Source organism: Scyliorhinus canicula, chromosome 3 (genome assembly GCF_902713615.1).
Source record: "Scyliorhinus canicula chromosome 3, sScyCan1.1, whole genome shotgun sequence".
Classification (NCBI taxonomy): Eukaryota; Metazoa; Chordata; class Chondrichthyes; order Carcharhiniformes; family Scyliorhinidae; genus Scyliorhinus; species Scyliorhinus canicula.
In genome coordinates, this window is record NC_052148.1 from 122,850,208 (window position 1) to 122,874,054 (window position 23,847).

The 23,847-nt window shown below is 45.5% G+C and overlaps 1 protein-coding gene across 1 annotated transcript in view; it reads right to left on the reverse strand.

Annotated features, from left to right (window-relative positions):
* dcun1d4 (DCN1, defective in cullin neddylation 1, domain containing 4 (S. cerevisiae)) overlaps nucleotides 1-23,847 on the reverse strand; it is a 126,850-nt gene extending 103,003 nt beyond the window's left edge. The window contains 1 exon segment of the mRNA XM_038791200.1: nucleotides 23,589-23,847. Within this exon segment, the coding sequence (XP_038647128.1) occupies nucleotides 23,589-23,619 (31 nt within the window). The 5' untranslated portion in view covers nucleotides 23,620-23,847.

Here is a 23,847-nt window from a genome sequence, read left to right on the forward strand (position 1 = left end):
TTAACATTGAAAGGCAAAAGATAAATTAACATTGTAAATAGCAGTGCCAAAGTTCCTCTACATTCTTTCACTTTTTTTAATGTAAAACAGAATACTTAAATCCACTGTGGCTATTAACAAACATGCCTGAAAACTTCTCTCCATCTATTATTCCTAATAATTCAAAATAATTGTCGAAAAACAAATCAATTTATCCAAATCCAGCAGTTTCAATAAAATAACAAAGACTAACTAATAAAGTATTCAGAATTAACACAAGCAAAATACGTGGATGCTGGAATCTGAAACAAGAACAGGGGAAGCTGGAAAATCTTAGCAGTATCTATCAGCAAAGAAACAGTTAACATTTCGAGTCATGGACTATTTGCCAGGACCATTTGCCAGAAATGAAAGGAGGAAGAATATGTCCGCGCAAAAGTAACTACAACAAAAAGTAGCAACCTTAAGAACAAACGACAAATGGCCTGGTGTGGGAGGCGAAGGGATGTTTTGCACTGAGGCAATATATGCATGGAATATTTTTTTTAAAAAGAGAAAGGCGAGGGTGGTTTAAGATGGAGGTGAAAGGTAAAATCTAAAGTTGCTGAACTCAATGTCGAGTCCTGAGGGCTGCAACATGTCCAACCAGAAGATGAGATGCTGCTCCTCCAGCTTGCGTCGGACTTCACTGGAGCTTTGCAGGAGGCCAAGGATGGACATGTGAGAATGAGAGGAAGATGTGTAGTTAAATGTTCTTTGGTCTTAAGGCTGCAACTTTTTGTTGTGGTTTCTCTTGCTCTAACATTCTCCCTCCTTTCAAATTTCATGATTTGAAATGTTAACTCTGTTTCTATTCAAAATTAAAAGTGGACATGTTACATTCAGTTAAATAACACAAATAACTGTTAAATGAATTATCTTTTAGAACTGTATTACAAAAATATGCTGATCTTCCTCATTTCCATTACGGTCTGATAAAACTCCAACTCTCTTCAGAAAACAATCCAGTTAGAATGGTTTGATTCCATTAAAGAATAATTCACTCACACAAACTAGCTTCAATTAAAAAGTGGCCTTATGTCCATAGTCACTGCTTTTTTAATCTAGGAAATACACTAGCCAATTTTCACACAGCAAGATTCAACAAACATCAATGTGATAAAAATAAGATAATACTGTTTTTACATGCTAATGGATGAGGGATAAAGATTTACAAGGATATCACGAATTCCCTGTTCCTCTTTAAAATAGTGCCATGAGATCTTTGATATCAAACGGAGAGCACAGACCTGGCCTTGGTTGAACATTTCATATGAGGGAAAGCATCTCTGATACCGCAACATAGAACATAACAGCGCAGTACAGGCCCCTCGGCTCTCGATGTTGCGCCGACCTGTGAAACCACTCTAAAGCCCATGTACACTATTCCCTTATCATCCATTTGTTTATCCAATGACCTTTTAAATGCCCTTAATGTTGGCGAGTCCACTACTGTTGCAGACAGGGCATTCCACGCCCGTACTACTCTCTGAGTAAAGAACCTACCTCTGACATCTGTCCTATATCTATCTCCCCTGAATTTAAGGCTATGTCCCCTCTTGCTAGCCATCACTATCCAAGGAAAAAGGCACTTACTGTCCACCCTATCTAATCCTCTGATCATCTTGTATGCTTCGGTTAAGTCACCTCTTAACCTTCTTCTCTCTAACAAAAACAGCCTCAAGTCCCTCAGCCTTTTCTCATAAGATCTTCCCTCCATACCAGGCAACATCCTGGTAAATCTCCTCTGCACTCTTTCCAATGCTTCCACATCCTTCCTATAATGCGGCGACCAGAACTGCACACAATACTCCAAATGCAGCCCCACCAGAGTTTTGTACAGCTGCAACATGACCTCATGGCTCCGAAACTCAATCCCTCCACCAATAAAAGCTAACACACCGTACGCCTTCTTAACAACCCTCTCAACCTGGGTGGCAACTTTCAGGGATCTATGAACATGGACACTGAGATCGCTCTGCTCATCCACGCTATCAAGAATCTTACCATTAGCCCAGTACTCTGTATTCCTGTTACTTCTTCCAAAATGAATCACCGTACACTTTTCTGCGTTAAACTCCATTTGCCACCTCTCAGCCCAGCTCTGCAGTTTATCTATGTCCCTCTGTAACCTGCAACATCCTTCCGCACTGTCCACAACTCTACAGACTTTAGTGTCATCTGCAAATTTACTCACCCATCCTTCTACACCCTCCTCCAGGTCATTTATAAAAATGACAAACAGCAGTGGCCCCAAAACAGATCCTTGTGGTACACAACTAGTAACTGATCTCCAGGCTGAACATTTACCATCTGTCTTCTTACAGCTTGCTAATTTCTGATCCAAACTGCTAAATCACCCGGCATCCCATGCCTCCATATTTTCTGCAATAGCCTACCGTGGGTGGGGAACCTTATCAAAGCTTTACTAAAATCCATATACACCACATCAACTGCTTTACCCTCATCCACCTGTTTGGTCACCTTCTCAAAGAACACAATAAGGTTTGTGAGGCACGACCTACCATTCACAAAACAGTGTTTACTACCCCTAATCAAATTATTCCTTTCTAGATGATTATAAATCCTATCTCTTATAAACCTTTCCAAGACTTTGCCCACAACAGAATTAAGGTTCACTGGTCTATAGTTACCAGGATTGTCTCTACTCCCCTTCTTGAACAAGGGGACAATATTTGCTATCCTCCAGTCTTCTGGCACTATTCCTGTAGACAATGACAACATAAAGATCAAAGCCAAAGGCTCAGCAATCTCCTCCCTAGCTTCCCAGAGAATCCTAGGATACATCCCATCCAGCCCAGGGGACTTATCTATTTTCACACTTTCCAGAATTGCTAACACCTCCTCCTTGAGCAACGCTCCCTCAATACTAAAATGAGTATCACTCTTAGTTCTAGACTGAAGTATCTGGAGTTAGACTTGAAGCAACATCCTTCGGACTCAGGGGAAGCATGCTACCACTCAGCTGGCGCCAGAAGTGGAAGATACAAGAATATACTAAACCCTGCTGTACACCAGTTTCCACAAAACAAAAACTGGCAATAGCATTACTGCAAATCTCTTGCATTATATAAAGAAAGATTGTGTTTATTTGTACAACACTCAGGGTAGCACTTCCTGCATATGCACTGATGCAGTGTCAATGTGTCAGAAACTGACTGTTTTAAGTGAGAGGAGCTTTTAAGTGCAGCTTTTTCTGTCACTGAATTATGCAATTTTTGTTTGCAAATGCTGTTTTAAATCAGTCTCCCGTACCACAAAATCAGTTAATGGAAAACAATTGCAACTACTCAAGAGCGCAACCATTTTACAATCCAGTTTCTTGCTATGGCAAATATAATAATTATTTTAGCATTATTTAAAACAAAATTAAGGTGAAACAAATAAAAATTCATCAGCCAATGCGTGGTTTGAGATCATGATCCTGGGATTTAAAAGGCTCCATTAACTACCAACTACCTGGCCGGCTGTTTAGGAACACCATCCACTCCTTGAACCAGTTAACATGTTGGAAAGATATCAGTTTCACAACTGACTTGCCTTGAGGAGGCTGCATTAAAATAATTTAGGCATATTTAGAATTAAAATATTTCACTGAGGGGAGGCAATGGCGTAGTAGTACTATTGCTGGACTAGTAATCCAGAGACCAGAGTCATGCTCTGGGGACCTGGGTTCGAATCCCACGATGGGAGATGGTGAAATTTGAATTAAATAAAAATCTGTAATTAAACGTCTAAAAGATGACCACAAAATATTGTCGATTGTCGTAAAAGCCCATCTGGTTCATAACGTCCTTTAGGGAAGGAAATCTGGTCTGGCCTACATGTGACTGCAGACCGACAACAATGTGGTTGACTTAAATGACCTCAGGGATGGGCAATAAATGCTGGCCCAGCCAGCGATGCCAACTTCCCATGAACAAATTTTAAAAACATGCTCCTGCATCAACTAGAAGAGCACGGGAAAGTTGTGCATGCTTTGCACAGCACAGGTTCACAAGTGTTTGGTGACTTTTCATTCTGTGCCAGGACTTGGGGGATTTTTTAAAAACTGCAATGAATAAATTTTTTAAATCTCCCAAACAGTCTTTCTTCACTCCACCCATGCTTAAGATCATCTTAGAATTTAGCACCTCTTAATCTCACATATGCTCTTCCAATATAATAAAATCTTTACAACCTATCGGAATGAGATGGTTCCAGTGTTTCAATTTCCTCAAACTGACTTCATTTACTGAACATCTTTCAAGGATCATTCCCATCAATGCCTTATGAACTCAGTCCTGCTACAGCAGTTCATATTAAAATTTGTTACACAAGTTTTTAAATAAAGTATCACTAAAACTAATGAAAAACTGAGAAAAGCATGGAATTTAAATTTGAGCTGATTTTGAAGGAAGAAATAAGCATTCAGAACTACATATTTGGAGTTTATCGTTGATTAAATAAAGAAATATGAAAATCTGTGGTGGAGGAATGTCAAAGTTTTTGACAAGGTCCCACATAGAAGACTGATCAAGAAGGTAAGAGCCCGTGCAATCCAGGGAAATTTGGCAAAATTGGTTTAGTGGCAGGAGGCAGAGGGTGATGGTCAAAGGTTGTTTTTGTGACTGGAAGCCCGTGTCAAGTGGGACCTCAGGGGCCGGTGCTGGTCCCCTGCTGTTTATAGTATACATTAATTATCTGGACAAGAACGTGGGAGGTGTAACAGGCGGACAGGCAAATTTAACAGAAAAAGTGCCAACTCAAGGACATCTTGCGAGCCCGGAACAGAAACGTGACAGAGGTAAGTAGGGGCATGCCGTGGTTGATCACTTTACTGACTCTGTATAAGAAAAGGGCTCTCGGAGCATGACAGAAGAAAAAAGAAAAGCATTATAACCCAGAAACCACCGTTACAGGAGGAGGACGCTGAGCTCGGAAAGAAGAACAACCAGTGCAGGAGGAGAGCCCTGAGCTCAGAACTCAGAGAAGAAGAACAACCAATGCGAAAAGAGACCCGGAGCTCAGAGAAAAAGGTATCCGTATCGAGTGACTGAAGCCTGGCCATCTCCCTCATCTGTGCATGTAATACCTAGATCTCAACAGTGAGTTTGAGTCATCTCTTTTTTTTTAATAAGTGTTTTTATTCTCCATTTTCACATTTTCCTCCAAAATTTACACCCCACCCACAATCAGTAAACGGTAACAAATACAAAATCACTCCCCTTAACAATAACAACGATCCCATCCTCCCACCACCCCAAACAACGGCCCATCTGTCAATATGTGCATCTAATAAAACAAACCCTCCCACGGTGAAAACAAAAAACAAAGGAGAAAAAGAAGAAGTCCGGGACTGCCCATGGTCACCATAGAGCCCACTTCCCCCCACCCCTCACACACTCAACGCTTCGCTGGATATACAATGCCGCACTGCACCGTGCTAATGTACAGTGCCCTCTTCACCCGGTTGAAAGCAGACCGCCTCCTCGCCAGCTCCACCGTAAAGTCCTGGTATACACATATACCAGCTCCAGCCCACTGCACTACCCGCTTCTGCTTGGCCCAGCACAGGACCTTCTCCTTCACACTGTACCTACGGAAGCACAGAGTCACTACCCTTGGCGGCTCACTCGCCTTTTGTACAGGCCTCCACGACCGATGAGCCCGATCCAGTTCATATCGGGAGGGATCCTCCCCCTCCCCCAATAGTTCCGCCAGCATCGCAGCAAAATACTCAGTCTGTCTCGGCCTTTCAACTCCTTCGGGCAGCCCCATAATCCTCAAATTCTGTCACCTGGACCCGTTTTCCAGGTCCTCCATTTTTCCTCGCAGTTCCATATTAATTTCCACCACCTTGCACATCGCCTTCTCCATTGACGCAAGTTGATCACCATGCTGCAATAATGTCTCCTCCACTTCCTTCAGCGCCTCCCCTTGCTCCCGCACCTCCGCCACTGCCACCGTCACAGGGGAAATCGCCTCCTCCACCAGCACACTCAAAACCTCCCTCATTTCCTTCCTCATTGTCTCCATGTATTTTGTAAACAGCCTTTCGAATTCCACAGCCATTACCTTGTTATTTCTTCAGCCGTAAGCAATGCGGTCTCTCCGATGCTCCAGCCTCCATTTTCCTTGGTGACCCCGCGGTGACCTTTCTACTCCCCAACGAACTTTCAGCTGTTTTCACAGCCGTTTTCTTACTGGTCCTCGACATATCCCTTCCCTGTACTTTCTCCTGGCCTTCACCGCCTTCGCTGCCCCTAGGACCGGGCGCCAATCCCCGACAATGCCGTTTCCGAACGGGAGCCCTCCAACGCGCAGCTGCCTCCCGCCCGCCGTCACCAGAAGTCAGCTGTCACCGCTTCTTCAATGGCCTTTGAGATATTTTCACAGTTGTTCCCTCTGCTGCTAGAATTCAGCTTTCATAAAGGCCCTCAAGTCAGCTTGATGCCTTTAAGCTCGCCCTTCCCCCGCTGCATGCTGGAAGAGGCTATTGTTTCTGCTGTAGCTTCAGCCAAATCTTTCACTATTTCTGCGGGTCTGGTAACCAAGAAACATACCATTCCTGGGGGAAAGTACTCCTCCAACATTCACCTACGCCTTTACATCAAAATTCCACCCCGTATTGCTTTAAAAAAAAGAGCTGTTTTCTGTAACCTTGGGCAGGAGCTGCCTTGTGTGTGACCACTTACTCCATGCACACCGGAAGCCGAGTTTGAGTCATCTCTGAACTATATTCTCAGAAATCAAGATTAACGTAAAGTTTTTTAAAATATAAATTTAGAGTACCCAATTAATTTTTTTCCAATTAAGGGGCAATTTAGCGTGGCCAATCCACCTACCCTGCACATCTTTGGGTTGTGGGGGTGAAACCCATGCAAACATGGGGAGAATGTGCCAACTCCACACGGACAGTGATCCAGAGCCAGGATCGAACCTGGGACCTCGGCGCCATGAGGCAGCAGTGCTAACCACTGCACCACCATGCTGCCCTTTGAATAATGTCAAGTTGTATTAAATTCGGGTGTCTTTATTGTGTCTACCTCAGACAATCAAGTAGGGTCTTGGTCACCCGAAATATGATCAATAAGTTTGCAGATGACATGAAAACCGATGTGCTAAATAGCAAGGAGGAAAGCCTTAAATTACAGGACAATACAGATGGGCTGGTCACATGGCTGACAGTGGCAAATGGAATTTACCGTGAAAATTGAGAGGTGCTGCATTTGGGAGGGCCAAGGCAAGGAATACACAATGAACATGTAATGTTCAGATGCTAGGAAGTACAGGGGGCAGAGGGACCTTGCGGTACGTGTCCAAAGATCCGTGAAGGCAGCAGGACAGGTAGATAAAGTGGTTAAGAAGGCATTTGGGATACCTGCCTTTATTAGTTGATGATCTGGAGATGCCGGCGTTGGACTGGGGTGAGCACAGTAAGAAGTCTTACAACACCAGGTTAAAGTCCAACACGTTTGTTTCAAACACTAGCTTTCGGAGCACTGCTCCTTCATTCACCTGAGGAAGGTGCTGTGCTTCGAAAGCTAGTGATTTGAAATAAACCCGTTAGACTTTAACCTGGTGTTGGAAGACTTCTTACTTTATTCGTTGAGGCACAGAATAAGAATAGGGAAGTTAAGATAGAGCTACATAAAACACTCGTTAAGTCACAATTACAGTACTGTGGAGATTTAGAGGGGATTGTAGGGGAAACCTTTTTAACCAGAGAGAGTGATGGGAATTTGGAACTCACTGCCTGAAAGGGCGGTAGAGGTGGGAACCCTCACAGCATTCAAGAAGCATTTAGATGAGCACTTCAAATGCCACAGCAGACAAGACTACGGACCAAGTGCTGGAAAATGGGATTAGAATCATTTCTGGTGGTGGCCATGAGCTGAGCTATCGCACAAAAGGTGGCTCTCTCAAGAAATCCTTGGTTACGGATTACGACCTTTTAACTCCAACCTCTGTTAACCGCCCCGACAAGAAAAATGGGAAAAAGTCAGCTACGCAGTCGAAAAGCCAGCAAAAACACGCAAGGAGGAAAACCCAGCTCCGGAAGTGGCACGGAACTCGGAAGGGCCAACTCCACAGAGCTCCCAGCACAGACCCAGGCATTGGTTGACCAGCTTCTTGGCTTCATCACCTCCGAGCTCCAAAGTCACAGGAAAGAGCAGAAAAGAGACCTACTAGCAGCTCTCAAAACAGCAGAGGAAACTGCGATGGCCCCCCATGAGAGAAGCAATGGCCAAGATAGTACGGAGGCTTGAGGCCTCAGAGGCGAGACCTCGAGAAGGCCGCCACGGACCAATGGGGACAGATCACACAAAAGTCAAGGTGGCAAGCCAAATCAGGACCCAGAAGTGCCCAAGAATAAAGTCAATGACCCGGAGAACAGTTCGCATCGACAGAACCCAAGAATCGTGGAGCTGCCGGAAGGAACCCCACAAAGTATATAGTGGCAATGCTCGGGAAACTGGTTGGCAAGGAGGGCTTCGCCAAGCCTCCAGAGGTGGACCGCGCCTACAAGTCGTTTCGGCAGCAGTCCAAATCGGGGGAGCTACTGCGGGCGATAATCATGAGGCACCACAAGTGCCAAGACAAAGAACAGATCCAGAGTTGGGCGAAAGCTTGTACCAAAACATTGGGGCAGGCCTGGCTAAGCGTCTGGCTGAATACAACAGTGCCAAAGCCACCCTGTACAAAAGCATGCTCTATCCTGCCATGCTATTTGTTATGCACCAGGGGACGGAATACTACTTCCGACGTCCCGGAGAAAAAGCCAACAAGTTTGTCCAAAAGAACAATCTGGTCAAACAGGGATAGAACGCAGTGGCCATAAAGTGGGCTCCGAAGTCAGAGGGTCAGGCAAAGGTGTGGAGAAAGCAGGGGGATGGGGGGCACACTACATCGACCTGTGGTTGGAGGAAGTGACGAGCCCAATGACTCCCCCCATGGAAGGTGGATGCTGATAAGGAATTCTGTACCAAAATATTCTCAGCCATCGACTATTATGTATACTGCAACCAGAACAGGGAGGTCTCACCCGCCATGATCAGGGAGGCACTGAAGGTGGTGGTAATCAGGGGCAAAATCATAGCCTAGGGACAGGAAGGAAAGGGCTGTCAAACAGCCATAACTGGCTCCAATCTGGATGTGGATCGGCAGTACTCCACGGCCCCAACCGTGGAACTGCAGATGGAATTGGAAACGGTTGCCTGCTCTCCACACGAAGGCAGTCCAGCAGCTCCGCCAGGCACGGGGTCCTTTCACGAACATGGAGACAAGGCCAGCTGCATGCTAGTTCACCAGTTGAAAAAACAGGCAGCCGTGCAAGTTAGGGACAGAAGCGGTAGGGTGATAGCAACCTGAACGAGGTCAACAAGGCCTAAACTGTTTCCTAAGGACATGGAACCAGTTTCGGCGCCACTTCAACTTGGCGAAACGTCTAGTTGGACCCCCATCTGCAACAATCAGAGGTTCACATGGCGAGGAAATATGCCGCATTTGGGACGTGAGGGAGGACAGAGACACTGACAGTGGAAGACATGTATGTGGATGACAGACTGGCGACCCTGGGGGAACTCCGAGGTTTCCAACTCCCAAAAAAAAATGAGCTTAGGTACCAGCAGCTGTGGACACACATTTCTGGACACAATGATAAGGCTGGCCTGGTTAGGAGTGTGCTGACATCTACAGACGACTTATAGAAAATGGATGAGATCAGACGGAAATGGGAGGAGGAAATGGACATGGCGATAGGGGGGAGGACTCTGGATCGAGGCACAGCAGTCAACTCCACCTCCTCCTGCACCACTAAGCACAAAGCAGCTTAAGGTAGTGCACAGAGCACACCGTACCAAGACACATATGAGCGGGTTCTTCCCAGAGGTAGAGGATACATGCGAACAGTGTCAGTGGGGTCCAGTCAACCGCACCCACATGTTCTGGTCCTGCCCCAGGTGCAAAGCTCTGAACGGCTTCTTCGAGGCTTTGTCCAGGATGGTGGGGGTTGAGATAATAATCTTTATTAGCGTCACAAGTAGGCTTATATTAATACATACATTAACACTGCAATGAAGTTACTGCGAAAATCCCCTAGTCGCCACACTACGGCGCCTGTTTGGATACAGAGGGATAGTTTGGGTTTAATGAAAGGTGAAAGAAGAAAAATGAAAGTTGCAAACATCAAAAGGTGACAGACTGTAGCTGTTGGTTAGATTTAATCATGAAGTCTGCAAAGAATTGTAAAAATTTTAATTGTGATGAAAATGCAGTGATTCAAACACTATTATAAAAGCACTAGAAGAGGACTTAAAGCTTTACGAAGGAAGTTGATGCAGATATAATGGAATAATCAGCAAAAATGAGAGTCACATACCAAGCAGGAATTATGGGGAAGAAGACAAAGTATTTGGTTTACTGCAATAGAAAATATAGAACAATGGGAAGGGAGAACTAGAAAACTAAATAATGGTTCAAACATTTACAATACCATTTAGGAGATTCCAAGTGCAGTCGGTAGCACAGTGGAATTCCTGTTAGTCTAGTAATCCAGAGGCCCAGGCTAATATGCTGGGGACATGATTTTGAATCACCATGGCAACTGGTGGAATTTAAATTCAATTCATAAATCTGGAATATAAAGCTAGTCTCAGTAAAGGTGACCATGAAACAATTGTATATTATAAAACCCCACCTGAACTAATGTCCTTTAGGCTGGGAAATCTGCCATCCTTACCTGATCTGGTTTACATGTGACTCCAGACCCACAGCAATGCAGCTGACGCTTAACCTGACCTCTGAAATAACCTCACAAGGCCACTCAGTTCAAAAGCAAGTAGGGATGGATAACACAAAACTGGCCTTGCCAGCAATGCCCAAACCCCATGCAAAAAAGACCGACCGTTATTTCACCATAACGTGTTTGGAGATTAGTGCTTCAAAAGTACATGGTAGACAGTGGAACAGCCACATTGTTGATCATAGAAATTGCGAGATGAAAACAGACCATGGTCCATCCAGTTTACAGTCTGTCATCTTGGTAGTCACTTGGGCCAGGGCGAGTGGGGTCTGGCGAGCATTCACAATGAGAGGCTAGTGTTACCCTCATGAAGCCACCAATGCAATTCATGAATCCCAGGGAAAGAGGTACTATGGGAAGGAGGAGGGTGGACAGGAGAAGTCAAATGTACTTGTATGTCCTCGGCCAATTCAGCAGAGCCTGGTCTTGAGTTACCTTTGACCCCTTTGCCACTGGATCAAGGCCTTGCTCTGTCAAGCTTGTGTGGTACCTGGCGTGCAACGGCACCCAACATTAAAAGAACTCACACACAGGCATCTTCCACTACACAAAATGAAGTTCGGTACCCGAAACATCAGGACCCTCATGGATAACATCAACAATGACAAACCAGAACAACATACTGCTATTGTTGCCCGGCTGCTCAGGTGTTTTGCCATTGACATCACCGCCCTAAGCAAGACCTGACGGGAGGGAAAAGCCAGCTCAAGGAACAAGGTGGTGGTTATACCTTCTGGAAAGTAAACTAGAAGATGATCGCTGCCTCCACGAGATTAGCTTCGCCATTAAAAACAAACTAGTTGGCTGTCTCAGACTCCCCTTGTGGAATAACAAACGCCTTATTACCCTTCATCTCACCCTCACCCAGAATCAGTGTGCTACAGTTCTTGTTGTGTACGCCAATACTGGAAGCTTATGGGCGGCACAGTAAAATTGTTAGCACTGTTGCTTCACAGCCCAGGGACCCAGTTTTGATCCCCGACTTGGGTCATTGTCTGTGCGGAATCTGCACGTTGTCCACGTGTCTGCGGGCGTTTCCTCCGGGTGCTCCGGTTTCCTCCCACAAGTCCTGAAAGACATGCTGTTAGGTGAATTGGACATTCTGAATTCTCCCTCGGTGTACCCGAACAGGCGCCGGAATGTGGCGACTCAGGGATTTTCACAGTAGCTTCATTGCATTGTTAATGTAAGCCTACTTGTGACACTAATAAAGATCATTAGTATTACACGCGAGTCCAAGGAGGAATTTTACCCAAGCCTTGAACAATCCTTGGCCCAACCCCAACCAGCAACAAGATGGTCCTTCATAGCAACACCAATGCCAGAGTTGGAAAGGACAAAGACCTCTAGGAAGGTGTAATCAGCAAAAAGGGGCGGGGGGGGGGGTAGAAAATCCTACACCAACAGTACGCTGCTCCTGGCAAAATGCCTAGAATACAACCTTGTCATAACCAATACCTTGTTCCATCACAGAGACAAGTACAAGGCCTCACTCCAAGCACTGACACCTCCATCATTGTCCAAGTGAGGGACTGCAAGGATGTGCCCATCAGCCATGCCATGACAGAAGCGAACGACTGCTGGATGGGCCACCGTCTAACTCAATCTGTGATCAACATCAATGTAGCCCCGCAGCAGCGAGAACAGAAACAATGCTGCAGGAAAATCAATGCTGAAGCACTCAAAGACCCTGATAAGGGCTCCCTTTTCAGCCAGCACCTCACTGCCAACCTGATGACTACCAGTGACCCAGAGACGCATAGTCAGAGTGCCTGGTCTGCCCTCAAGGTCTACATAAATCAGAGCTGCAAAGAGTTGCTTGGTGTCTTGACTTGGATACACCAAGACTGATTCGATGAGAATGATCTTGAGATCCAGGAGCTGATAAGCCACAAGTGCAATTTTTTTCTGAACCTGAAAAAGCAACCCAAGTTGAGAGCAAAAAGGTTGCTCTACAGAAGGTTCAGCAAAAAAACACATGACCTGCAGAACAGATGGTGGATGGAGAAAGTGCAGGAGATCCACCAGTTAGTTAACAACCATGACACATAGAGCTTCTTTAGCACAGACATGACGACCTACAGCCCAAGCACCCAAGGCCCCACCCCACAGCTAGCCAAGAACAAACGGAGAAGCAGTTAGCGCCCGCTGGAAGACCACTTCGAAAACCTCCTTAACAAACACGAGTGGTCCGCTGCATGCAATCCACCAGCATCTCAGCAAAACCTCAACCTGGTACGAAGTAGAAACGGGCATCTGATGACTAAAGAACAACAAGACATCAAGAACAGATGGAATCCTTGGCGAAGCTCTAAAACATGGTGGGGAAGTATGATTGGCGCAAATACACGGTCTCATTTCCCTTAACTAATAAGAGGAGAACATGCCAGGGGATCTCAAAAAAGCTATAATCATGACCATCTTCAAGAAGGTGACAAATCTGATTGGAGTAATTACAAAGGGATTTCCTTGCTATTGCCCACCGGGAAAGTCATCACAAGAGTCCTCCTCAATCACCTTCTCCCTTTGGCTGAAGAACTCGTCCCAGAGTCGCAATGTGGATTCTGCCCACCAAGGGGCACAATGAACATGATCGGCACCATGCAGTAACTACAAGAGAAATGCAGGGAACAGCACCAAACCATGTTGGCCTTCTTTGACCTCACAAAGGCCTTTGACACTCATCTGTGAGGGATTATGGAGGGTCCTGCTCAGTTTCAGCTGTCCCAAAAATTTGTCACTGTCCTCTGCCTGCTCCATGATGCCAAGCAAGCCATGATCCTGACCAATGGGTCCACCATAGACTCAATTCACTTTCAGACTGGGGTCAAGCAAGGCTGTGTCATTGCGCCAATGCTCTTCGCAATCTTCCTTGCTGCAATGCTCCAGCTCACCCTCAGCAAGCTTCCCGCTGGAGTGGAGCTAAACTGCAGAACAAATGGAATTCTGTTCAACCTCTGCCACATGCAGGCTAGATCCAAGGTTATTCATGCTCTGTCACTGAACTATAGTATGAAAACGATGCTTTCGTCGACACACACTCGGAGGCGGAGCTCCAGGCCATCGTCAACATCTTCACCAAGGCTTACAAGGGCATTGGCCTTCAACTTATTACAATCTCAAACCAGACTCCAATAGTGGCTAGGATACCGGACCAAAACTCCAATGCTTTATTTTAATTTTTGCAAGACTGGGAAGCAAAGGATATGTTGCTCTAGGGGTGATTGTTCAAATAAACAAAGATATAAACAAAGATATATATATTAAAACAAACATTACTAACACAGTATTAAAATCTTTAACATGACACCAGAAAATAGCTTACAATTACCCCTTAAACAATATTACTCAACACAGTGAATACAATACCCACAACTGCTATCTTTATTCCCACTTCAACAAGAAAATAAACCATCTCAGCACAACGCACCTTAAATACCAATTGCACAGAGAAAATATTTGCTTCAGAGTTATTCTTGAGCAAGAGATCTCCTGACACTGCTTTACAGAACAGATCCGACTCCGGACGGAACCCCTGTAGAAAAACTAGCTGAATGTCTTCAAAATCTGTTTTCAACTGGCTTGTTTCAGCTCTTCCTTGCCCTCAGACAAGTGTGCATTGCTTTTAAATAGTTAATCTCTTTCAAAACTTAGTGAGAGCAGAACTGTATCAGTGTGCACACCTTCAGCCAGATCAGAACTGAAACTGAAAAATGCTTCCTAAAAAAAACCTGTTGCCTTAGCTCCACCCAGCAATTACATCATTTCACAAGTTGAAAACTAATTAACTCCCCAGGGAGTCCCCTCAATCAAATCAAAATTGCATTTGCCCAAGCTTTTATGATGGTTAATTGCACCTCAGCCACCCAAAACCTTTGTTGCCTTTCAAAACAAGACTCTTTTAAAAACATAACTGCAGCAGTCAAACACACTAACCCAGGCTTTTAACTCTGACTTCACCAAATACTTATAATAACACAATATATGTAAAATCCTACATTCATCAGACACTAAGCATCTAGAAGACAAAGGTCCTCTCCCAACCTGCTTCCACCACACAGTACGATTCGCCATTTATCAACATCTACGACGAGGCCTTGGTCATTGACGACTTTCCATACCTCCGGAGACTAGTGAACAAAGGCAGATATCGACATTGAGGTGCAACATCACCTTCAGTGTGCTTGCGCAGTCTTTGCTTGCTTGAGGAAGAGAGTGTTTGAAGACCAGGATCTCAAACCCGGCACCAAGCTCATGGTCTAAAGAGCAGTAATGTTACCAGTCTTCCTATCTTGCTCAGAGATGTGAACCATGTACAGCGGGCAACTCAAAATCCTGGAGAAGTACCACCAGCACTACCTCTACAGGATCCGGCAAATTAATTGGCAGGATAGGCACATCAAAGGCAGTGTTCTTGCTCAATCCAACATCCCCAGCATCGAAGCATTGACCTCACTCAATCAGCTCCGTTGGGCTGGCCACATAATCCGCATTCCTGACACGAGACTCCTGAAACAAGCGCTGTGCTTGGAGCTTCGACATGGCAAGCGAGCCCCAGGAAAGCAGAGTAAATGCTTCAAGAATACTCTCAAAGCCTCCTTGAAAATGTGCAACATCCTCACTGGCACCTGGGATTTCCTGACTCAAGACCATCCAAAGTGGAAGAAAAGCATCAGAGAAGGATTGAATACCCAGAGTTTCATCACCGAGTGCGAACTGAAGCCAAGCATCATGAGTGAAAGAAGCATGTGACAACCTGGGCGCCCCACCCTCCGGCTCCACCAAAGACAGTCTGCTCCACCTGTGACAGAGACTATGGTCGTATATTGGACAACACAGTCACCCAAGAACACATTTTAGTGTGCAAACAAGTCATCCTCAAAGAATGGAGTTGTTGACTAATCATAACAATTAATCCATATGGGGCTCAATCAACAACAAAAAAAACTTTTACATTTTTCTAACAAAAAGTGATAATTTAGCATGGCCTAAACCCTACTTGGCACATCTTTGGGGTGTGGGGGAGGGCCCCATACAGACACAGGGAGATTTGCAAACTCCACATGGACAGTGTCCTGGGGCCAGGATTGCACCCGGGTCCTCGGCGCCGTGAGGCAGCAGTGCTAATCATTGCGCCACGTGCCGCCAAGGTCAGAACTTAAGCTAGTGGATAATTAAAATTACCACCAGCTGGACTTCCGATAGTGGCCATGGTGTGACTGGTTGCACACAGGGTGGCTCCTGGGTATAGGTGTTGGTTTTGGAACTGCTCATTTAATGAGTGATTTATTTTGCTGACAAATTGTGAGAGGAGTGAGTGGTGAATTTCCTACCCCCCCCCGCCTCCGTGGGAAATGACGACAGGGTGCCAGAGCTGGCAGAAGTCAGTGAAAGCCATAGCTCAGGGGTTGGAGGCGCCTCGTGGCACAGCAGTATTGGGAAAGATGGCCACCATCGATGGCCACATTGCAGATGGAGCAGCTTATGAGTTTCATTAAAGATGGATTTCGACAACAGCAAAAGGAGATGCAGGGAGATTTGTTGAGAGTGATTGTGGATGCAGTATCACCCCTTCACGAGTCTTTGGATCAAGTGGAGTGATGGTAAAAGAAGTGGAGAAGATGATCTGAAACCAGAGTAATTGAATCAAATCGCTGGAGGCGGAGATGTTGATGCAGGGGGAAATGTGCAAACTGCTACGGAGTGGGTAGACAACCAGATTGGTCCATGGGGCAGAATTTGTGCATCGTGGGTCTGCCGGAGGGAGTGGAGAGAACGAGTGCCGCCAGCTATGTGATGAAGATGTGCGAGACGTTGATGGATGAGAAGGTATTTCAGAGGGCCCCCGAAGTGGATCATGCCTCACTGGTCTCTAGACAGAAGCCGAGGGTGGGGACCTGCTCCAGGCTGTGATTGTGCGAATGCACAAATTTCAAGATAAAGAAAAGAACCGGAGGTGGGCCAAGGTAACTGTAGCTTAAGAGGGGAATCGGGTTCAGATATAATCAGGACATTGGGGTTGACCAGCCCAAGCAGCAGATGGAATTTAACAGGGCCAAAGAGCCACTTACTGGAGCAACGTTCAGTTTGGAGTGCTACACCCTGCCAAGGTGTGGATAACGTTTAAGGGTAAGGAACATTATTTTCAGATGCCAGAAGAAGCAAATGACTTTTTGTATGCGTCACAATTTTTCAGGTGTTTATTATATTGCATTTGAAATATGTTATTAATTTCTGTTTGTATGTGTGATGTTGATTATGGGCATTTCCTCGTGCTGATGGGTTGTTGGTTTGTCCCACTTTAGATACTTTGGTAGGTGTGGAGGGCGGTGGGGAGCGCGATGGTTTGACGAGGTGGGTGGATAGAGTAAGTAGGGTGGGATGAATGAGCGGATGGATGTTGGAGGTGAGGTCCTTTGTTTGGGTCTCCAGGTAGGAGTCACCATTCTAGCGAGATATGCTAGTAAATGGCAGCAGTGTGGGGGTGGGGGATGCAGTGGGTAGTCAGAGTGTGGGTGGGGGTGGAGGAATTGGGTTAGTGGCACAGCTGTTTTTCACGTTAGACTCAAGGGATGATGATGGTGCATCCATTTTGTGTGGGTTCAAATGGGCTGGAGAACAGATCGTTGGGTAGACCTTAGATTAGGGTGGTGTTCTTCAAACTTGGGGGCGCGACCCGCGGGTGTGTCGCGGGCGGGTGTTTGGAGGATCACGGAGCCGTCCTTCGCGGCGCTCCCAATCGCGCAAATCCCCGCACAGCAGCCGGCTTTTAATAACGCTGGCTGCAAGCGGCCATTAAAATGGCCACGAACATGTAAAAAAAAAATTTGGCCGCATTGCGCATGCACGCACGATCATCAGCACAATGCAACTGCTATTTTTTTTTTTAAACGGTCGCAGCTTTTTGTTTTACAAGTTCGGGAGGGTTTTATTCATTTATTTTATTCATTTAATTCTGATTTACAAGTTCGGGGGGGTTTAATTCATTTATTTTATTCATTTTTTTTCCCCCAAGTTCGGGGGTGGGGGTTTATTTGATAACAGTTTACAGGAAAAAATGCCGAACTTTGGACAGATGGAGACTCCATACATTCCGACACCGGAAGGCTTCACCTTCATCCAACAGGTTCCATTGGAGGAGCGTGTACGAGGGCCAAAGGGACCCAAAACCATTTACTCCATTTTTATCAGCAGCAAACAAGGCAAGAGACAATGGTGGGTCGCTCAGGCTGGCCGGCGTGGGTCACGAAGGTCGGCCGGGTTGGGTCCCGAAGGTCGGCCGGGTTGGGTCCCGAAGGTCGGCCGGGTTGGGTCCCGAAGGTCGGCCGGGTTGGGTCCCGAAGGTCGGCCAGTTGGTAAAAATGGGTCCCCGGAAAAAAAGTTTGAAGAACATTGGATATGGGGATGATGGCGGACCTTAGCAGGGGGATTCGAAAGCCCCCAGTTAGAGTGGTAACCTGAAATGTCCATGGGCTAAACAGGCCGGTTAAAAAGGTCAAGGGTATTTATGCATTTAAAAAGGCAGATGCGCTTTTCCTGCAGGAAACGCACTTACGGATAAAGGACCAGATGTGGTTGGGAGGGGGAGGGTTCGGCAAACGTTCCACACCACTCAGGGTTTGACTCGAAGTCAAGGGAGGTTGCGACCCGGTTTAGTAAAAAGTGGCATTTGTAGTGCCGAGGGAGGCGTGAGACCCGTGGAGTAGGTTTGTAATGGTGATTGGGGTGCTGGCGGGGACGTCGGTGATTCTGGGGAGGGGAGGAGGGATTTTAAATGTGTGCTGAACCCTAGGGTGGACAGGTTGAGGCTCTAATCGATGGTTAGGACAGGGATGGCAAAGGAGAGAGGGTTTTTTTATGGAATATATGGGGGGGTGGGGGGGAATATGACTCGTGGAGGTGTCGGCACCACGGGGAGAGGGAGTACTTCTTCTCCCAAGTTCGAGTATACTCGTGAATAGACTTCGTTGTGATGGGAAAGGTGGTGCTGGCAGGGATGGTGGGAGCAGAGTATGCAAGCATAGTCATTTCAGACCATGCGCCGCACTATGTAGACGTAAGGGTTGAGGCGGGGCAGGCACAGAGACCGGAATGGAGATTCGATTCAGGGTCACTGGCGGATAAAGAGTATTGCGATAAAGTGCAATTGGCCATAAAGAATTATGTCGGGGAGGTCTCTGCGGCCACATTCTAAGAGGCATTGAAGGTGGTGGTCCGGTGCAGTTGATTCTGTTTAAGGCCCATAGGGATACGTTAGAGAGGGAGGAGAAGTGGAGAATGCTGGAGGGTATTTTGGAGGTGGACCGCAGATATTCGGCGACCCCGTCCAGGGAGCTTTTGGCGCCGGCAGCAGAGCGAATTAATGCGGCTCTTTGAGGCCTTTTATTTGGGATATAGCTCTGAGCCGGCGAGGGCAGCAGATGTGTGTGTGTGTGTTCCCAGAGTTGGGGAGGAGAAGCAGCAAGCATTGTAGGAACCACTGGGGTTGCAGGAGAGAGGGGGCGGGGTTGATGCAGTCAGGGAAGGCGCCGGGACTGGATGGCTTCCCGGTCAAGTTTTATAAAATGTTCTTGGGGGAATTGGCCCTACACCTCCTGAGTATGTTCAATGAGGCACTGGAGAAGGTGAAATTGGTAGGTACATTGGCACAGACCTCTGTTTCTTTGATTCCAAAGAGAAAGATCCATTTGAATGCAAGTCAAACAGGCCCATTTCATTGTTAAATATGGACGTGAAGCTACTGGCCAAGTTGCTGGCAAGGCGATTGAAGGGTGTGTGCCAGAGATGGTATCAGAAGATAAGACGGGTTTGTGAAGGGCCGACAGCTGTCAAGCAACATTAGGAGTTTACTGAACGTGGCCATGACCCAGTCAGGTAGTCGGGTGCCAGAGGTGATAGTGTCAAATGAGGTGGAGATGGCCTTTGACCGAGTTAAGTGGTGATATTTGTTTGAGGAGGTTTGGGTTTGGGTCGACGTTTGTGGGCGAATGTGTGAACGAATAGATGGATTCTAACTACTTTAGGTTACATAGGAATACAAGGCAAGGATGCCCTTTCTCACCATTATTGATGCATTGGCAATACAGCCTTGGGGGGGGGGGGGTTTAAGGATAGGGTATTGTTGTATCCAGATGACCTATTGCAGTAGTTAGCACTGTTGCTTCACAGCGTAGGGTCCCAGGTTCGATTCCCGCTTCGGTCACTATCTGTGCAGAATCTGCACATTCTCCCCATGTCTGCGTGGGTTTCCCGGGGGTTCCCACAAGTTCCAAAAGATGTGCTTGTTAGGTGAATTGGACATTCTGAATTCTACCCCCCCCCCCTGTGGTGACATGGGGATTTTCACGGTAACTTAATTGCAGTGTTAATGTAAGCCTACTTGTGACAATAATAAAAGGAAGTTACTGAACGTGGTCATGACCCCATCATGTGGTTGCTGCCTCACAGAATCGAGGTCCCAGGTTTGATCCCGGCTCTGGGTCACTGTCCGTGTGGAGTTTGCAAATTTTCCCGTATTTGTGTGCGTCTCGCCCTCCCAACCCAAAGATGTGCAGGGTAGGTGGATTGGCCACGCTAAATTGCCCCTTAAAATTGGAAAAAATGAATTGGACACTCTTTATTTAAAAGAAAATAGAAGATTATTAGATTATATGTGGCGGACCTGTTGGAGAGCATGGAAAGAATTATGAACTTGTTAGAAAAATTTGGGGCCTTCTCTGGGTACAAGTTGAATGTGGGAAAGAATGAGGTCTTCCAGATGAATGACTTGGGGAGAGTATGAATCTGGGGGCGTTACATTTTAGGGCTGCTACGGTGATGTATCTGGGGATTCACGTTGCACACAATTGGGTAACTGCACAGGTGGAACTTAACGAGAGTGGTGGAAAGGGTTAAGGGGAATTTGAGGAGTTGGGATGCCTTGCCATTTGGCTGGATGGGTACTGGACGTTAAGATGAACATGTTGCCTAGGTTCTTGTTTATCCTCCAGTCTCTCTCCCTAAGGCCTTTATTCAGAGGGTGGATGGATTGATCTCAGAGTTTGTGTGGGTGGGCAAGACAGTAAGGGTCAGTAGGTCCCTTTGACAGAGGAAGAGGCGAGTGGGGAGGTTAGTACTCCCAAACCTGCTACACTATTACTGGGCAGATAATGTGTAGAAGGTGAGACAATGATGCGCGGTCGGGGGGTAGGTGGAATGGATGTTGGAGGAGGAAGACTGCTGTAAGGGGTCAGGTTTAAGGGCTGGAATAATGGCCCCGCTCCCTTTTGCCTCAGGGAAGTACACTAACATCCCGGTGGCGGTGTCATCAATAATTCAGTTGGGGCAGGTGTCAGAAATGGCCCCGCTGCACAGGAATCATAGGTTTGTGCCCAGACAGATGGATGCGATATATGAGGGGTGGCTGAGGGCAGCGGTATGGCGAGTGAGGGGTCTATTTCTCAGAGAATAGTTTGCAGATTTGGCAGAAGTCAGAAGTTTGAGTTACCAAAAGGGAGCAATTTTAGGTACTTATTTCAGGATGATGCGTGGAAGGAGCTGCCTGCTGTCCCGAGGATACCGCTTTATGCATCACTAGAAAAGCTGTTACTTCCAGATGAGTGGGAAATGGGGGGAAATATGCTGGAGGGTTTTTGGGAAATGGTGTATAACCTAACCTTGTTTGAGTTTGGAATAAAATATATTTATAAAGAAAATTGCCATCAACTTCTATTACAAAATAAAGCACCAATGAAATAACAACCATTCTCCTCAGGACCTATCCTCCAACAAATTTCAAACGCCCTACATCACTTCATTGTACTCATGTTGATACAACAATTGAAACAACTTTGGCAGAGATAGTACAAGGAAACAATTTTTTAAAAAGATAATATATTTGGAAAAATAAATTGGTTAACTTTGAATACTGTAGTAAGAAGAAAGCTTCAAAGAATCCACACAGAGTAGCGCATTTCCTACAGTTTCATGACTTAAAAGTAGTTACCTTGCTATGGAAACAGTGACAACAATAAGGATGATAAATCACAGAAGCTTCACTGCTGTGCAAAAAACAAATACCTTTCAGTGAATTGGTCTGCTTTCAGTCTTCAGTTAACCAACCAACTGCTCAAGCTTTACTCTTGAGTTCAGGAAATCATTAAGATCTCTTAATTGGCTTACTGCATTATAATTCACCGAGTTCACCATTATTTCATAAATGAACTGTAAAACAATAGATTATTTAATTCAGTGTACCTTACCCAGAATTTCAAAAATGAATCAAGTTATTATTACATCATTGTAATCCTCAAAAAGAAACTTTTAACACTGTTAAGAGCAAAACAATGATGCTACATTTATCTTGTCAGATAACATTTTAAAAAATAGATCAATTATTAAGCACTAATTTATGTCAAACCAAGCTACTAATCCGGGTAGAGTTCTTTTTTCTTCTACTTAGTAGGCCCTGTACAGTCACGTCTAAAGAATGGAAATTTAAGTCACTACTTGCAGGTTGGACGAAGGAACTGTCTTAAAATATATATGAGTAATACTGCAGAACATACTGAGAGTACACTCAGTTCCATCTTACTGCCCTGTCTGACCTGCTCTTCCTATCTCAAAGTTTCACACTCCATATCTATTATACACTTTGCTGTAAATACATGCGAAAGTCAGTACACACAAAAAGAAACAAGTTTCCCACCCTGTTCAGTCTAGGTAACAGATCAAACACGGAGGCCTAAATATGACATCATAAAGTTTTTGGGATTGGAAAGAATATTCTCACAGGTTACTTATCTCGTATGCATAAGATGTTATGTCGCAATTGTTTTAAATTTTCAAAACTTTACATTTGAACTTCTTGAACACTGATGATCCGAGGATCTTGCAATGTTCCCTTCAATTTACTTTCTATTCACCAAATCCCTCAAAAAATCCCTTTGAACTAAAATACAGAACTCATCTATTTGCATTGAGTCAGAAGTTGATTCATCTTTATAAAATTCTGAACAGTAAGATGTCTTACAACACCAGATTAAAGTCCAACAGGTTTGTTTTGAATCACTAGCTTTCGGAGCACTGCTTCTTCCTCAGGTGAACGATTCATAGAACATAGAACAGTACAGCACAGAACAGGCCCTTTGGCCCTCAATGTTGTGCCGAGCAATGATCACCCTACTCAAACCCACGTATCCACCCTATACCCGTAACCCAACAACCCCCCCCCCCCTTAACCTTACTTTTAAGGACACTACGGACAATTTAGCATGGCCAATCCACCTAACCCGCACATCTTTGGACTGATTCACCTGAGGAAGGAACAGTGCTCTGAAAGCTAGTGATTCAAAACAAACCTGTTGGACTTTAACCTGATGCTGTAAGACTTCTTACTGTGCTCACCACAGTCCAACGGCAGCATCTCTACATCATAAAATTCTGAGGCATTGAAGAGAAATCAAGAATGACAATTATATTCATTGCTACTGTAGTGATTAAGTGTCATGACTCCAATTTAGCACAAAAGATTGTGCTGTATTCTTACAGTACAAACATGCAACCTAGCTCAAACAATTAGTGAATGTTCAACTTTGCTCCTAGTGAAAGCTGGTTGAGCCAAGTCAAATCCAACAAGGCTGCACAACACCTACAAGAACCACTTTCAATCAGGATGGGTCCAACTGAATTGATATTGCTCTTTTAAACCACATGACACATTTCTACAAATAAACAGAACTAGAACATTTGTTGCCAGATGTTATCGCAGGAGAAATCAACTGACCTGAACGCAGAATTATCACCATATCTTGCATAGCCACGCCAGTGGGTGAATATGCCAATGGCGGACAGAGTAATTTAAAATAAGTCGCATTCAAAAAAAAGCAAATATGTCTTTAAAGTACAAGCAATATGCAAAGAAAAAATAGATTGATTTTAATGACTGACACGGTGGCTGGCCAAAGATGACGAAGGCCTGGAGAGAGAGCAGTGCATTGAGAGCCAGTCTGCCAATCAGAGTTGGGAAGGAGCTGCGCTCCTGA